An 18,038-nucleotide genomic window follows, 5' to 3' on the forward strand; every position below is an offset into this window, starting at 1 on the left:
GAAACTCTAAACGTGGCATTGCATTGGAAAGTGTGACGTGTCTGGTAAAAAAACAAAACAAAACCAACAACCAAAAAAACCACTTGATCAAAGATGAGTTTGGGGGTATAGGAAATAACCTGTTGATCTTGCATATGTTCCACTCATTCATTTCTGTAACAGATACGAGGAAGAAATATAACACAAGTGTTGAACAAGTTGAGCTTGTATCTTACTGACACTCACAGTTGCTGCATCATCCATCATGTGTCACAGGAGGTTGGCGTTATATTCTTAATCAAGTCAATTTATTTCGAAACAAAACATCAGATTTCAAAAGATAAACCAATCTCAACACTCTTGAGAGTGTTGAGATTCTATCTATGCAAGTTATGTACAAAGGTCGGGGCGATTATAGCATTTCTAAGGGTACATGACAAGAAACCTGAACATTACCCACTAACACCTTCTCCAGTCTAACTGAATACTGTCCACGAGCAACAGACTCTTTTTTCAGAGCCAAGACAACAGAATACGGGGTGAGCAACCTTATCCAGAAAGGGCCGGTGTGGGTGTAGGGTTTTGTTCCAACCAAGGAGTCACACACCTGATCCCACCAATCAACCAGTAGAGTCTTTGCTGAGGAACTTGATTAGGAGACACAGGTGTGTAACTACTTGGTTGGAACAAAGATCTACACTCACACTGGCCCTTTCTGGATAAGACTGCCCACCCCTGCACCAGATCAACAGGTGGTAGACAGTCAGTTTTACGAGTATTTTATCTCATTGATTTGTTGTGGGAGCCGATGTCAGACTATGCAGTAGCTCCATCTGCTTCCTTTTATCCTTGGCACGGTTAACAGCAATTTGGAACAGGCGACAATACAAATTCATGGCAGCTGGGGTGTCGTCATTCCCAGGCACGGGGTAAGTTATGAGGCTGGGGTTGCAGTTGGAGTCCACCACTCCTACTGTGGGTATGTTCATTTTGGCTGCATCTCTAATTCCCACATGCTGCTGGAAGACATTGTTTAGGGTGGAGAGGAATATGATGAGGTCTGGTAAGCGGACCCCTTGACCATACTGGATGTGAGCGTTGGTAAGGAGGCCGCCTTGCCAGTAACGGGTATTGGCATATTCCCCACAGTTACGTGCAGTGGTCTCCACCAGGTGGCAGAACTGGCGCCGACGGCTGACAAACAGTATGATGCCACCACGGTAGGCTATATGGGCAGTGAAGTTCAAAGCTAATTGAAGGTGCTCCATGGTTTGATCCAAGTCAATAATATCTTGGTCCAGACGACAGCCAAACAGATAGGGCTCCATGTGCCTACAAAAGATGAGGGTTTTACAATGGGGTGGCTTGGATGGCTCACAAAAGTCATCAGTAAAATTCGACATCTAGAAATACTACAAGTTTGTGATCATCTTAACTTAAGTAACTATGTGGGCAGGTAAGCTTTTCCTAGCATTTTCAATTATATTGTGTTTTTATCCAAACCTTGGTGCTAAAACAGAACAAACCTAAAAATGTCATATCACTTCAAATTATACACTTTAAAAAAAAAACACACAACTTTCCTACGACTAAACCAATGTTCGGATCATTTATCTTTCAAAAGGTAAGGGAAATGAAGGTAAAATTGATCTGAATTGTTGGATGAGAATGCTGAAGATTGTTATTTTTGTTTAATTTACAAGCAGCTATAGTGATACTGGTAATTGCAACGATTTTTGATCACTAACTCCCAGGGAGCCATTGGAGATGAGTGCAGATCAAATCTCTTGGGTGCATCTGTGTGAGGACTTAGCCTGTCACTGAAAAAATAACATCTGTGAACCTAAATTTCAGCAACAACAACAAGTTTTAGTATCTTTTGGTTAAAAGCCTTCTATGATCTTAGTCTGCCATATCTGCTTGTTAGCTGAAACAACTTCTTCAAAAACTTGTCACTACAAATGTTGCTATGGTGAAGACCTGTAATGCTGTGCACCTACATTTTCAAGGGAAATCCCCACCAGACAGTGACCATTAAAATAAACAACAAAAGTGTTGATGATATCTGCACTGACCAATAAACTCTTATCTTAATTAAGACAGCAGTTAGAATAGACTTTTGTCTACATATAAAAATGAAGGATCGCAGCTTTCGAGCGTCTTAAGCACATTCCTAGTGGAATATTATCATCACTGTCACTGAAAGGAGAACAATGTTCTGGGTTTACATTATTATTCTGAAGAGTGATCAAACAGCCTTGTTCATTTCCTCCAGAGATCCCCCCTGCACTGACAATCTGCATAAACCAACGTTTACAAACTTTTTTTTTTTGCAAATGATTTCAACTCATAAATCCTCTAGGCACATCTTCTACCAGTGATAGTAGAAATGGGACATTTCGGAGTTTCGTTGGGAGGCGGAAAAACTGGGTACCAACCTGTGTCTGCAGCCCTTTTTGTGGCCAAGGTGCACCCTGGCATTAAACAGATCTTGCAACGAGTAGAGCTCCGACAAACGGAAGAAGTCCGGGGACTCCAGGGGTTTATTCAGGATCCTGTCTGCAAATGGAAAAAAGAAAGAAGAAGATTTGATTGATTCCGGGACGACCTCTACTGACACGAGGATCAGTCCGCAGACCCCCCAACAAACCGGTTGCCAACAGGCGCACCTGTGTCGTTAACGTCCGTTTGAATCTGAGGGGGTTTGACGGACGCCGCTGTGGTATACACGTGCCCACCGAAGGAGTGTCCCGCTGCAACCAACCGCGGGTGGCGAAGCCAAAGTCCTAGGACATAAAAGACACCATTATGTTAGCTGATCCATCCTCAGCAGCTGGGAGAAGCCCCCATCTGGCGCTGCAGGTCTAGCTTGCTAGCTAAGGGCTGCACGCATCACACGCATGTTATGTTCAACAGTGACAGAAAAGGAAGTGAGGAATACAGATTAATAACTTCCTATACCGATACACTTTCCCGAGCAAGGTGCAGAACGTGGTCCCGGTTTAAGACAATTCAAGGATACGCACCTCTCGTCAGCGCCATGGCCGCCATCTTTGATGCTAACGTTTCCTCCCCGGAAGGGTCGCGGCAGGCGGGCGGATGGTAGTTGAAGTCCACGACCTGAGGCAGAACGCGGCCTGCTATGGGATAGATTTCAATATGGACTACAACTACCGAGAGCTAAAACTACACACGCACACAAAAAAAACCCCATTTATGCCGAACAACTTTATCGGAACCTGAAGAATGCGGACAATTTTTTTTATACTTTATTGATACTTCAAATGCATTCAAACAGAGCAAAGTAGAGACACACGAGACGCCACAAAAACAATATTGAAGATGAAAAAAAAACCCAATAAAGACACAAAAAGGGAAAAGCAAATTATAAAAAATAAATAAAAATTACAGAAAAATAAAATAAAATAAATAAAGGCGAGATCATGTTTTATGTAGACAGATTCAGAGAAGTGCAAATGTTGATAGTTTTTAAAGCCTTGGTGTTTTTTGAAGTAGAGATTGTCCTTATATATTGTTCAACTTCCTTTTTTTTAAGTGCAAAGAGTTCAGGCTTTCTGCTGGAGAATTTACATTTATGTATATGAAACTTGGCTAAAAATAAAAGCATATTTATAAAAAAAAGAATGCAGACAATGGGGGGCGTTTATAAACGATCTAGACGCAACGTCAACAAACTCAAATAATAAAAATAGATAAATAAAAAATAATAGAGTCATTACAATAACTGACTTTAACAATACCAGAGCTGACGTCACAAGTTTTCTTAGTGTTTAATGAAAATTTGAATTAAACCAAAAAAAAGAAGATTGAATTGTTGACCACGCAGCAGCAGGAGAAAGACGTCTCAGAATCTCCAGAACCCCAGGACAGTTTGTTTTTGTCAAACCCCCGTTTTAATTTTCCCATTTCTATTGTGGTCACCTCCAAAAGCTGCTGTAAATTCTCACCAGAACAAAATATATTCCGAGTCATCAGCAAATAAAACACATTCCAGTATTTTTTGATATCTTGCATATACCATTTAAGTAGAGAATGAACAGTTGTGGGCCTAAAACCGACCCCTGGGGGACACCACAAGTAATATCCATGCATGGTGACGTATGTTCACCTATCTTTACACACTGCTGCCTGTTACTTAAATAGCTTCTTGGCCAGTTCAAACCAGCCCTCTGATTACCATTCCTTTCCAATTAGTCAATTGATCAATAGTGTCAAAGGCTTTTTTTAAGATCTATAAATATTCCCACAACAAACTTTTTTTTTTGGTCTATGCAATTAGTTATGTCTTCAGTTAATTCAATGAGCGCCAGAGATGTTGATCTGCTTGGTCGAAACCCGTACTGGCTATCAGTCAGCAGATTGTGCTTCTCAACGAATTTGTCTAGTCTAGCAGCAAATGGTTTTCTCACTATTTTGGCGACTTGTGACAATAATGAAATCAGTCTATAGTTTATATAAGGGTATGACTTTTTGTGATTTTCATTTTGCTTGGAACTTTACCAGATTGAAAGGTCATGGTATATATGTGGGTTAGTGGTTTTCAATACATTTGATTACTTTCTTAACTATTGTCAACTATTATCAATATTCAAGTCAGTAGATTTTCTTTTTCTCCCATGTGTTAACAATGTCCAAGATTTCCTTCTTTTCTACCTCTCTAAGAAAAAGGGAACTTGGGTTTCTGTCCCCATATTCACCATCATTCTCCTCTGTGATTGTTTGTGTGTCATAGATTTTTTCCTGCCAGTTTCGGGCCAACATTTACAAAGAATCTGTTGAAGCCATTGGCCACATGTTATTTATAGTCTTATCATTATCTGTAAAGTATTCGAGGGCAGCTTGGGCCTCTATATCTGTTTCTAATAATACCGTGTTGTTTTTATTGGCCTCTAACTCTTTATTATAGTATTCCTTCTTGCATAGCCTCATAATGTTGGTTAGCTTGTTTTTATATTTCATGTATTTTATTTCTGCTTCAATGGTTGTGTGCTTTATAAATTCTTTAGAGAGCTAATTTTTCTTATGACAAGTGTTACGTAGTCTCTTTGTGATCCATGGACGATCTTTATATTTCTGTTTACTGTTGAATTGTGCTACTGGGCAAATTTTGTCATATAAGGATTGAAATATGTTTAGGAATGAGTTGTGTTTAGGTAAGCTTTGTCAGTGTCTTTTTCTTTGTATACTATATTCCAGTTATGTGTTCGTAATACGTTTTTGAAAGCATTCATGGATTCCGGTCATGACAGCCCCCCCCCCCCCCACACACACACACACACATACACATACATCTAGGGACAATTTAGTGCGTCCTATTCACTTGACCTACAAGTCTTTAAACCAGGGCATCTGGAGGAAACCCACGCAGACACGGGGGGGACATGCAAACTCCACACAGAGGAAGACCCGGGATTGAATTGAATTTATTGTCATTTCTTAGACGTACGTGCATACACAAAGAAATGAAATGTCATTTCCCCCAGCCCCAAGCAGTGCAACACAAAAAAGATTTTGGATATGTTTTTTTGTGTTGCACTGCTGGGAGTTGCCCCGGGGTAGTCCAACCTTGGATGACCCCCAAGGTTGGACTACCCCGGGGCTCGAACACAGGACCTTCTTGCTGTGAGGTGACCACGCTAACCACTGCCCCACCGTGCCGCCCAACATCAGACCACTCCTCAGTAATCACCTAATGATCTAGGAGCTTATGATAATTACATTTTACCTGCCCCCCCTCCTAAAAGGAAACAAATAAAGACACGAGTGCTGGATATAACTACTAATACTACCACCACTACTACTAATACTATTAATAATGAGTCACTGCCATTTTGAATCCACTTTTTATTACAGTTAAACTTAGATACAGCAAAAGTTTCTTTAATCTCGAAAGGGTAAAGGGGGAAAAATCATTTTATTTCAATATTTACAAAGACTGGCGATGCACAGCATGTTCAGTACATATTTGTTCCTGATAAACAAAAATAAATAACTTTTTTTTTTCAAATAGAAAATTCAAGAAAACTATATGACAGACAAAAAATAATATACTAAATGCCAGGTCAAGTAAGACGTTATAGTTACTGTGTGAAATCTATGGACTCTGTGACAACATATAGAACAGAGGTCATAAAGCCTAACGTTGTGTTTGTCAAAAAGCGGCTTGTTAATTTAAATCATATGTTTTAACTATAAACCAGGTAGTGTTTGGAGCACTGTGTCCAGAACAGAAAGCCTAACTGGAAGATGTAATTTAAGATCTTAACACGTAAGAAAGGATACAGGTGTGCACCACACATCTGTTGACCACAGACCCTTTTTGAAGTAGTTTTCAAGGTGCTTCATTAACGCCAATGTAGAGTCTGTTATGAGGACAAGAGAGCAAAGGCGTTCTTGAATGTGCAATGCCGAAAACCAAAAGCATTTAGTGCTACTGCAGAAAATTTACTCAAAGTGTGGAAGCTTATTCGCTCACTTCCGGTGCAACGCCACGTTTACATTTCCACATATCTAGTAAACACTTGTCTAGAACGTCTTTATGCATGCTCAATAATCCAGGTAAGGAAATCCCAGAAAGGTGAATCAGTTGATCTGGACATGTTTACTGACGTACGTTTCATCTAAGTGACCTCTTGTATACACAATAGTTGCATAACGACTGAAACCAACACTCGGTTTCATATGCAAATTGCTGTGGCCAATCAATAGAGTTACAATGGCCATGTGTACTATTCACAGAGGATTGGGGAATGTTTGCAATCACAGCAGTGTAAGATGTTGACAGATGTACTCCCCCCCCCCCCCCCGGTTCAGGGATGGTCGTTCCCTCTTCACATAGATGGCCTCTTTGACTCCCTGTCAAACCAGCGTTCCTCCCTGTCAAGGATGTGCACATCCTCGTCCTTGAATGAGTGGCCACTGCACCTGTAGGGTTAGCCTTCTGAGACTAGAATTGGTGATGGGGGACATTTGATTGCTGATGTTTACCGTAAACCAACACATACTGATCAGTACTTTAGGTTTGACTCTCATCATCCACTGGAGCACAAACTAGGAGTCATCAGGACGTTGTACCACCGAGCTGACAATGTCCCCACCGACACAGCAGCCGGGGAAGGGGAGAAATCCCACATTAAACAGGCCCTGGTTAAGTGTGGTTATCCTAACTGGTTGTTTGTCCAAACCAGGGAAATGTCCAAACAGTGCACCAGCCAATCCAAGAGAGGAGAAAGACAACAGCTGTCTAAGAGTAAACCAGTGGTGATTCTGTATGTGACGGGAGTGTCGTGAACAGTTGAGATGCGTATTTTCCAAACACCGCATCTCAGTTGCTTTCAAAACCCCAAAACACAATGCGCCAGAAACTGGTCCACCCCAAGGATCGGGTTCCCCGGCACAAACAGAGCAACATAGTGTACGCTGTTAAGTTCCAGGAGGATTGTCATGACTTGTACATTGGGGAAACCAAACACATGCTGGCCAAGACAATGGCACAACACAGGACAGCGAACACGTTAGGCCAGGACTCTGCAGTCTACACCCATCTACAGGCCAGCGGCCACTCTTTCACGGATGAGCGCATCCTTGATGGGAAGGAACGCTGGTTTGAATGGGGGCCAAAGAGGCCATCTATGTGAAGAGGGAATGACCACCACTGAACCGGGGTGGGGGGTGTCTAAGAGTACATCTGTTGCCATCTTACAATGCAGTGATTGCAACCATTCCCAAATTAGTACATATGACCTTTGTAACTCTAGTTAATGATGACGGCGATTTGCATATGAAACTGGTCGTTGGTTTCAGTCGTTATTCAGCTGTATTGTTTATAAGGGTGGGGATACCTGCAGTCAGTTTAGACTGAAGAAGTCACTTAGATGAATGATTAAACACACCTGTCAATAAACGTTGTGTCCAGATGAACTGATGCACCTTTCTTTGACTTCTCTACAATGGCTTCAACAACAGTATAATACTAAATTCCTTTATACTTGCAACCAATATTGAAACTAATCACTGGAAAGATGGTTGGTGACACTTTGGATAAAAGTGTCTGCTAAATGAAATTGTAACAAAAGGACTGCAATGGTCAGAGGCACAACGGCTTTAGAGACAAATTATCCAGAGAATGTCTGACAGTTTTTCAAGTTTGGGGGGGGGGGATAAATTTTACCATCCTAGGCTCGTAATGACATAATTTCAGCTCAAATACTTGTAAATAAGTCAGAAAGTTGAATCATTTCATTCATTGTTCATCACTGGGAATGGTGTGATGTGAGTGTCTCTTGTGTGCAAGTGCAGTCCGTCCTCCTCCCAGGTCTCCATGGTGATGTTGGTCACCACCTGCACACTACTTGGCATCTCCCTCATCACATTTTCTTTTTATTCATCTTATAAATCCATATAATTTTGTAATTTTGTTATCGTGTTTCAGTGTTATATCCTTCTTTCACTCAGAGGTGTGACCAATGTGTTTTGTTTTTTTGTTGTCTACATGGTGATGGTGGTCACCTGGCTCGGGTCCTGGGCTGTTCCGGTGGCATCTGGACACTGCTTGGCGTCCTCCTCCTCATATTCTTCATATATTTAATAATTCCATTATAATTCTGTTATCCTCTTTCAATCTTGTATTCTGTAAATTTTGTAAACACAACATCCATTGCATGTCTGTCTGTCTTGGGAGAGAGATCCCTCCTCTGGTCTACTCCCTGAGGATTCTTCTTATTTTTACCCCTTGTTAAAAGGTCTTTTTAGGGAGTTGTTCCTTATCTGACACGAGGGTCTAAGGACAGGATGTTGTGTTGCTATAAAGCCCACTGAGGCAAATTTGTAATTTGTGATTTTGGGCTATAGAAATAAAACTGACATGACTTAAGTGACCTCTTCAGTCTCAACTGACTGCAGGTATCCCCACCATTATAAACAATACAGTGGCATAACGACCCGAACCAACGCCATGTGTACTATTCACAGAGGACTGGGCAATAGTTGCAATCACAGCCTTGTAAGATGGTGACAGATGTACTCTTACCCCCCCCCCCACACCTCTCAGGTCAGGGATGGTCCTTCCCTCTTAACATAGATGGCCTCTTTGATTCCCCGTTCAAACCAGCGTTCCTTCCTAACAGGGATGTGCACATCCTCATCTTTGAAAGATTGGACACTGGTCTGTAGATGGGTGTAGACTGCAGAGTCCTGGCCTGAGCCCCCATGTCCGTGTTGTGCCATTCTCTTGGCCAGCGTCTGTTTGGTTTCCCCGATCCACATCTGTCGCCATCTTTCAATTATCTGATTACAACCATTCGCAAATCCTCTGTGAATAGTACAACATTGCCATTGAAAAGTCGTGGCAATTTTCATATGAAACCAATCGTTGGTTTCAGTTGTTATGCCGCTGTGTTGTTTATAAGGGTGGGGATACCTGCAGTCAGTTTAGACTGAAGAGGTCAGTTAGTTGAGTGACGAAACGTTTCTCTCAATAGACACCGTGTCCCGATGAACCGATTCAACTTCCTGTTATTTTGTCACCTGGATTATTGGGCATGCATGAAGACACGTGTAAATAAGGTTTACCGCCGCTTTAATTTTCAGTTGCACTTCTTGAGTATATCTGATTGCATGACTCACCACCGAAAGTAAGGTATGACGGCAAGCGATTCCAAGACATCACAAGTAGCCATACCAATAAGCTTTGGCATGCAAGACTGCCTTGACTTTCTTTTCTTAAAAGATATCCCAAGTCCTTTTTGGTAGATTGCGTGGCATTTTTTTTTAAACTATATTTAATAATTTTCAAAGGTTCTGTGGAAAGAAAAAGACAAAAACCGAACTTTGGAAAGAAAGCAAAGTGTATCTGTATGGTCGCAAATCTTTTGTAAGCTCGTAGTACTAAAAAGAGATTGTATTGCTTAAAGGGTACAATGATATGGTATGCTGGCACAAAAGAAAGGCTGGCGTTTGTGGCGTCGTCACCACAGAAAGCTGAATCAGTTCATCTGGACACGTTTCATCACTCATCTAGGTGACCTCTTCAGTCTCAACTGACTGCAGGTATCCCACCCTTATAAACAATACAGTGGCATAACGACCCAAACCAACGATCGGTTTTCATATGCAAATTACCGTGACCATTAACTAGAGTTTCAATGGCCATGTGTACTATTTACAGAGGAGTGGGGAATGGTTGCAAGCAAAGCTTTTTAAGATGCTGTCAGATGTACTCTTAGTCCACCCCCCCAGTTCAGGGATGGTTGTTCCTTCTTCACATAGATGGCCTGAAGAGACTGAAGAGGTCACTTGGATGAGGGATGAGACATTTCTCCCAACAAACGTTGTGTCCAGATGAACTGATTCAACGTACTGTGATTTCCTTACCTGGAGTATTGAGCATGCATAAAGACATAACTAATGCTTAGTAAACATGTTAGCAACCTGTATAATCAAGGCATTACAAAGTGATTGATTTCATTAATAAAATCATTAAGATTGAAAATATCGAGATCATAGTCTGCACTGCTTAGATGACCAGACTATCGACTTTATGTCCAATAGTCAAAGCTGGTTACGTTACAAAGCTTCAAATGTATAAATATAGAAGATGCTCATTTTTGGATTGTACGATGTGAAAACATTCCCTTGAATCCGACAAATGAATTCGAATTAACACTGTTAACGAGATATTTGTTAAGAGGGACCAGTCATGTCGTTAAATCACAAAACTTTGTTTTTGATGCTGTGACCACACAAATCCCACACAACCAAAATGAAAAAGTAAGCCTATACTTACAAAGTGGAAAACCCTTTCTTCGTTTCCAGATTCCCTCTTTCATCTGAATCAGAACCTTTCTTGTCTACAACATTCTCTGCTCTTCCCAACTGTACATCTGTCCTCATGCTCTCCCCTTCTTCCTCCTTGCTTGTCAAGTTCCCTCTCTTGCTCATCTCCCTGCTTTGGACCTGGATGTGGGTGCTCCTGTTTGAGGCCAGTTTAACAAATGCACCCTGTTCGCTAGAATTATATGCTGTAACCTCATTCTGCTCTGATCTAGGTTCTGATGACCTGTGGCCTTCAGGTGCAATGCTCTTTAAGAAGGACGTCCCTTGGTACAGCCTTACTGCAGACAAAGGATTGAAAAAGGTGGGAGCGGGCATAGTACTGACAAGATTCTCTGAAGAGCTGTGGAAAGATGGAGATGATCTGCTACTCCATGTTACTGCTCCTGGTATAGAGACAGATGTCTGTGGTTTGGTGGTAATGTCCCCCCTTTGACATGGTAAGGCAGCTGATTCATTCTCACTGTTTCTGAATGAAGTGAAAGGGAATTGAGTTCCACCAAAATATGCACCCCTTGTTTCAGTAGTGGGGGGTCCCAGGCTGTGATGCCACTTTGCGTTAAAGTAAGACTGGGCAATGTTGGGACTCAAATGGGGCTGACCTCTCCCCATGTCTGGGGTTAAATTCTGAATCGTGCTGCTCTTAATGTTAAACCTTCTTTTCTCTGTTCTAGCTGCCCCAGCACCATCTGCTGGCTCAAAGAGAATGGGGTTGTCAGAGAGGGCTGAGAAGGGTGATGATGCACTTGTAGTGGCAGGGGAACTGGATGTTTTGGGCAGTGCAGTCTGTGTAGTTGGAAATTCTTCTTTATCGTGAGATGTTTTGTTTTCAGGACTTGGCAGAGCTGGTTCAGAGAGAGGAGTGAAATTTCTTGGAATTTCAGCCAGCTGATTTTCCAATTTAATACCAGTATCTGGAAATGGGGAACAAGCTTCAACTGCACCTTTGCTCTGCAGATTTTCCTCTTTTGTTTTTGCTGTAGTAGAAGTCTTAGCTTTTTCAGCCAGGAACTTTCTGATCTCTTGCTCAATGCTGTCATCGCTGTCTACTGAACTGTTTTCTTCCAGGTTATTGTGTTGCATCTGAAAGTCTCTATCCTCTGCTCCTTTCTGTTTGTCTGTGTCTGCCATCTGGATGATTTGTTCACTTTTCTTGTTACTTTTTTTGAACTGTAACATGCTCTGTTTGCTCAATTTAGAGTTTTCTCTAGTTCCATATCTGCTCTTGTGAAGTTTTTTTAAACCGCCATGCTTGGAAATAGGACTTGTCTTGATTGTTTTTGCCTGCAAAGGTTTTCTTAATTGAAGATCTGCATTCTTGAATCTTGTTTCGAGCTTCATATCTCTTTCCCTTTTTGTTAACTTCTTCTTTGTCTTAAGCAGGTCTTTTATTGCTGTGTCAAGGTCCTCATCACTGTCCAGGGAGCTGCTTTTGTCCCCACTTCGCTCCATTTTTTCCAATTCAGCTGATGGTTGTGTTTCTATCCTTTCGGAATATACCAATGAGCTGGATCCTTTTATGTGTTCTTGCAAAGATTTAAAGACCATATTTTCATTAATTTTGTGATCAATCACTGGCTCTTTAGAAATATTGCACTTTTCCTCTTTATTTTTTCTTTTCGCTGTCAAAGACAACCTCCCAGCTTTCTTCTGCAGTACATCTTGTTTTGTCTTCACGTTCTCTGGCTCTTTCATGCTATCTGGTTCCGCAGTGATCGCAGCAGAGTTGGGTGGTTGTTTGTGCATCTGGGCCTTCTGTTCAAGGAATTTTCTGATTTCTTGCTCAATTCCATCCTCACTATCAACAGAGCTGTCATCACTTCCACCATCCAGGAAGTTAGAAGGATGTGATAAGGGTTGAGTGGGATTAATGTCACTAAGGCCAACATTAGTGACAAATGCTGCTGGCATGACAGCTTTCGAAATGTCAAGAATTGCCTCAGCACAAATTAGCTCTGTGGTTGTATTTACTTTGGGAGTAGCTGGGATGTGTTGCTCCCTCAAAGGTTCTACTTCTGATGAAGGTGCCCCATTTCCTTTACATTTGGCGGTACCTATGAGTGTACTCTTGGGTTTGGAAAAAGATGAAGGGGGAAGAACAACGCTGACTTTCTTCGCTGTTCTTTTCTTTTTCTTTCTTAGTTTGTGTTTTTTGAAGTTATCTGTGCTTGTACTCTCACTCGGGTGCAGTGTTGACTGACTTATATGTTTTTGCTTATGAAAGAGCGGTTTGAAAACGCTCTTCCCTTTTTGCTGCTCAAGCTGGTAGCAGCGAATAGCCTCCTCAATCCCATCATCGCTGCTTGATTCTAACTCCTCTTTGAATCTCTGGGGTTCGCAAGCTTCCATACTTCTATTCTGCTTCTCTTTTTTCTCTAACTGGTATCTTTGAATGGCCTCTTCAATGCCATCATCACTACTAGAGTCAGGTGAATCTTCCTGACCCTCGACTGTGACAGGGTAATTTACTTTAATGCAGTTTGTCTTGGGGAAGTATTGCATTTGCTCTCTTGTTGATATACTGTTTGTCATTGCACCATTGTTTGTGTTCATTTTATTCACAGGATTCTCATTGAAGGGAGTCTTTTTTTTAATATGCTTTTTCATGGTTAGAATAGGTGCTGTTGGGGTTTCGACTTCATTTTTCAGAAAATGGTTGCTGGCAGTTAAAACCTTATTAGTGTCGGAATGTTGTTTAGAAATCTCAGGAATGAGTGGGTTTTTCCTGGGAATTTTGGATGGCAGGGGAACATTGGTGGAAGGCTCTGCCTTGCGTTTGTGATCATTCTTTTCCTTTAGGTATTCCAGTATGGCCTCCTCAATTCCTCGATCTACAGAATCATCACTGTCAGATCCCTGACTTTCACAGTTAACTGGTAAAGAAATGTCTACACGTTGGTTTTCTGTGGGACCTTTGGTGTTGGACATGGGCCCAACAAAAGGACCCATCCCAACCTTGCAGAACTGGGAGTGAACTTCTTGTCCAGATGGTGCATTTCCCTCAATCTCGTAGTCCATGTTAGATGATAACTGGGAGCTCCTCAGGCTGTCTATGAGCATCTCCAACTTATCCGAGATAGGTGGGCCACTGCCTGACAACTCAGTATCAGAGTCATTGAAGAGTGGAAGGCTATAGCCTTGAGGTGGGCCACCAGTTATCCATTCTGAGCCAGTTGCTGCAACTGTAGGTACATTCATCAAGAACATTCTAGTGAGTTAGGTTCCGGACCATGGGAGCAGTGTTGCCTCCAGTCACAATCAAATTATTTGATCTGAGAAGACAAAAGAAAATGTTTCAGAATTACTTTAATTACCTATGGCTAGTCAAACATTGCAGTACATACAGTTACTGGTAATACATAAACATCCATGGATACAATTATCACACACACACACACACACACACACACACACACACACACACACACACACCCCAGGAACAATTTAGTACAGCTGATTAACCTGACTTAGATGTCTTTGGACTGTGGGAGGAAACCGGAGCACCCAGAGGAAACCCACACAGACACAGGGTGAACATGCAAACTCCAAACAGAGGACGACCCGGGAGGCTCCCAAGGTTGGACTACCCTAGGGCTCGAACCCAGGACCTTCATGCTGTGAGGCGACTGCGCTAACCATTGTGACATCGTGCCGCAAAAATTCAATGCATTGTATAAACACAATGCATTGAAAATAAAACATGTACCATACCCATGTCAGACCACAGAGCCCTGCTAATTTCGTCCATAAACAATCACGTCCTAAGTAAGTTGTAAAAGGACTCCACACTTTATAAAAAGGAAAAGGTTCTTCACTTAAATAAAAGCTGAAAGCTTCAAGAGGCATGAACTCTAGCACAGTACTTATCCACAGTGTGATGTTAGGGGGTTTGTCTGACACCTACCTTAATAAAATGCATCTCTTAGCATAGAATAGGAGGATTTTCAGGAGTTTTAATGAATTTGGAGGAATATTTGGGGAATTATCTATACCAAGAATACATGATGGAGAAATGTTCACCATTTGACCAATTATGTCACTGATTTCTTTAAGAACATCTTTTCAGAATTTGTAAATATATACACATTCTAGTAAACAGTGAATGTATATGCCTTCTTTAATCTTGCACTTATAATAGAGTTGGGATCATTTTACTGTATTTCACTGGGGTAATATGTAGTCCATGATTTTCTTAAATTGTAGTTCTTTTGCTCTATTAGCGGTACAATAGACAAAGATTGAGCCACACATCATCCCACTCTTTATCTGCAAATGCAACACCAAATTCATTCTCTCATTCTGTTTAGAATCGTGTCACTAATTTGGTTTAGTCCCCGCTATTAATGGATATTTGCTCTAAAGTAAAGATTGCACCACAGTATTGAGACTGTTTGAGAGTGGATACCACATAATTGCATAACCAAGTACCTAAAATTTTTTTTTAACAAAATCGGTGGCTGGGATTTTGTGCTTATATTTTAACTGATCAAGTCATGATTGAACCATTTTCTACAATGTCTCCCAGTGTCTTAATGCCTTTATCAGACCACACATAGAAAGTTCTGCTCTAGATCAGGGGTTAAATCTGGGTTAGAGTATAGGGGCATCAGGTGGGATGTAGTTTTGTCCAAGCCCTCTATTTTCCTAGTTAGCCCCCAAACTTTGAGTATTTTGTAACAGAAAGTCACTCTTAACAGCTAAACTGACCCACTTCCTGGAAGTGTACAATACATTTTTCAGAGGTATAGGGGATACTGGGTCTGATTCAATATTAAGCCATGCGCACTTTGGGTCTTCTTGAAACCAGTCTCAAATATATCTGCAGAGACATGAGAGTTGGTAGAATTTAATGTTAGGAACAGTTAAATCACAAACCACCCTTCTCCAGCAGAAGCTGTAGGCAGGCCAGTTTTAGTCTCAACCCTTTGTTTCCCCATAGAAAGGCTATTACAGCACTATTCAACTCTGATAGTGATTTACGCGATAATAATATAGGGACAATTTGATGTAGACACAGTAAGCATGATAGAACATTTATTTTAAATAGGTGTACCCTCCCCAGCAATGACATAGGGAGACGGGACCAATGGGTGAGAGCCTACTTAATATGGCGGAATAGAGGAGTAAAATTGGCCTGATACAAATCAGGTAGAGACGGGGTAATACAGATGCCTAAATAAGTAAACCCTGATGAACACCAGCATAGAGGAGACACATCAGTGGGTACACAAGGATCCTGCTTGGAGAGAGACATGCCTCAAACTTTGAGTTGTTAATTTTTTAATCAAGAGAATGTAGAGAACATATAAGTTAAATAAATCAGTTAGGTCTGGCAGGATTACATAGGTAGAGTAATTGCTCATCAGCATACAATGATATTTTGTGCTGCTTCGCCCCTGTTTGAATGCCCCTAATGTTAGGATCTATACGGATGGCCTCTGCAAGTGGCTGTATTGCTAATGCAGAGTAAAGGTGATAGTGGGCAGCCCTGTGCAGTGCCTCATTCAAGTGGAAAGATGGGAGATTTTTTTGCCATTTGTAATTAGAGGCTTTTGGGGCAGCATAGAGCACCTTTATCCATTTAAGGAAGCAGTATTGTCACAATACAAAAATGTTGACTTTGATACCAATACCTATTCCTGTATCACGATACTCAATACGGAAACGAAAGAAATAAACTATTCTAGTACCACAATACTCAATACCGAAACGATAATTTAAACTGAAACAATACTGCTTCGATATTAGATCCCAAATAGTTCAGAAACAGCAAGTCCAAAGGGGTTGATCACATTTTCGAATTCATAGTTTATTAACAACCTTGTAACATTGAGATTGCTGGAGAAGTCTCAAACAAACTTGTTTTTTGCTGGATCTACAAGTCAGAAAAATGTCGATTTAGTGTCAAATGGTCAAAACAACTTCAACTTGTAAGGGAAGGTCCGATATTTACCTCACTTTCTATGGTAAAGAAAATAATAGCCACATAAAACCTCCAACTCTCTCATTGGAGTGAATGGAGCCTGTGCTTGCTCTAGTCTCCTAAGGCGGGGGAAAGAGCACCCACCAATGCCGTGCCTTGTGTAGCTTACATGACAAATTACAGGAAGTGACAAGGACCTGGTTAGCCTCCTTTTGAAATGTCTCTAGTGTTAGAACAACACAATATTAAACTGGAAAAAAATATATGAATATGAGTATTTCCAAAATGAAAAACCTTTATTCTACCGACAGGCCATTTCCACTTAAACGTTACTCAAGCAATCCAATCATTTTTTTTTATTATTATTATTTTTTAGCCAGGGGCATTATTTTCACTATGGACAATGTTATGTCCACTAAATTTACAGTGAGAGTCTGCCTTTTATACTGACCATTCTGTCTGACACTATAGCGCCATAGTAGTTTAGAGGTGTCATGTAGGTAGTAGCCCTATGCTATTTAGTGATTTAACCATTTTAAAAGCACCAAAATGAGACTCCCAAATAACTGTAGATTAATACATTTATCTTTTTGGAGCTCACATTTTCTAATATGCTTGTCATGTTATTTACAATACAGGGTAGGCATGACATTGGTATACTAACGCTACCTATTGCATAATTTAGCAGCTCATTGCCATCCTATCAGCTGGCTAGCCAGCAAGCTTATTTGCTAACCTGTCAGTCATGTTTTGTATTCCTTGAAGAGGTCTTGGTGCCTGCCACTGAGGTGCTTGATGGGGTTTGAAGTGTTTCCTCCCTTGAATGACACTGTTTTATGGTACCTTTTGCACACAAGCTTCATTATGCCAGTGGGTTCGCCATTAGCATCAGCTCTGTAGACAAAGTTGTCCCTCAGTAGACTTCAGCAGTCTGTTTTGTTAACCAGTATAAGGCGTGGAGGTATTATTTCTAAAGATGACACACTGTTGTTGTCAGTAGTAGACATGTTGAGGCAGAGGCATTCTTTCTCTCTCTCTTGAAGCTGAGGCTCATGCTGTATCAACAGGGATGAATGCACAGGCGCATGTCCCCTGACCATAGGAATGTAATAAAATCAAATCAAATATGTAGATCATAAATCAAATTTCCATACCGGATCAGTCGAGGCCCAATGACTGCCTCCGGTACTGTTGGCCAGCAGGGTGCTAGTGGAAACTATGCTACTTTTAAGTGAAGGAGAAGGACAGGGAGAAGGCATGTCCTGAGGCAGTGGGAGAAGAGGAA

The 18,038-nt window shown here is 41.2% G+C and overlaps 2 protein-coding genes across 2 annotated transcripts in view; both read right to left on the minus strand.

Annotated features, from left to right (window-relative positions):
- Window positions 1-346: 346 nt before the first annotated feature.
- mrps2 (mitochondrial ribosomal protein S2) lies at window positions 347-3,044 on the minus strand. Its single transcript, XM_056290955.1, has 4 exons — window positions 3,006-3,044; window positions 2,649-2,765; window positions 2,418-2,538; window positions 347-1,311 (listed from the first exon to the last, which is right to left on the minus strand). The coding sequence occupies exons 1-4, from the start codon at window positions 3,028-3,030 to the stop codon at window positions 765-767; spliced, it is 810 nt and encodes a 269-aa protein (XP_056146930.1). The 5' UTR covers window positions 3,031-3,044; the 3' UTR covers window positions 347-764.
- A 2,641-nt stretch (window positions 3,045-5,685) lies between these two features.
- Window positions 5,686-18,038, minus strand: part of ppp1r26 (protein phosphatase 1, regulatory subunit 26) — a 32,012-nt gene continuing 19,659 nt past the window's right edge. The window contains exons 2-3 of the mRNA XM_056291082.1: window positions 10,784-14,102; window positions 5,686-6,362 (exon numbers count right to left, since the gene is read on the minus strand). Coding sequence (XP_056147057.1) covers window positions 6,332-6,362; window positions 10,784-14,037 — 3,285 coding nt within the window. The 5' untranslated portion in view covers window positions 14,038-14,102 and the 3' untranslated portion in view covers window positions 5,686-6,331. The remainder of the gene's footprint in view (window positions 6,363-10,783; window positions 14,103-18,038) is intronic.

The sequence above is a fragment of the Lampris incognitus genome, chromosome 12 (genome assembly GCF_029633865.1).
Source record: "Lampris incognitus isolate fLamInc1 chromosome 12, fLamInc1.hap2, whole genome shotgun sequence".
Classification (NCBI taxonomy): Eukaryota; Metazoa; Chordata; class Actinopteri; order Lampriformes; family Lampridae; genus Lampris; species Lampris incognitus.

Excerpts from the sequence above, each read along its gene's own strand:
- mrps2 (XM_056290955.1), bottom strand. The coding sequence starts at position 3,030 with ATGGCGGCCATGGCGCTGACGAGAG. Across the intron at positions 2,539-2,648 it reads AACGGACGTTAACGACACAG|ACAGGATCCTGAATAAACCC; the intron begins GTGCGCCTGTTG and ends TTCCATTTGCAG. Across the intron at positions 1,312-2,417 it reads AAAAAGGGCTGCAGACACAG|GCACATGGAGCCCTATCTGT; the intron begins GTTGGTACCCAG and ends CATCTTTTGTAG.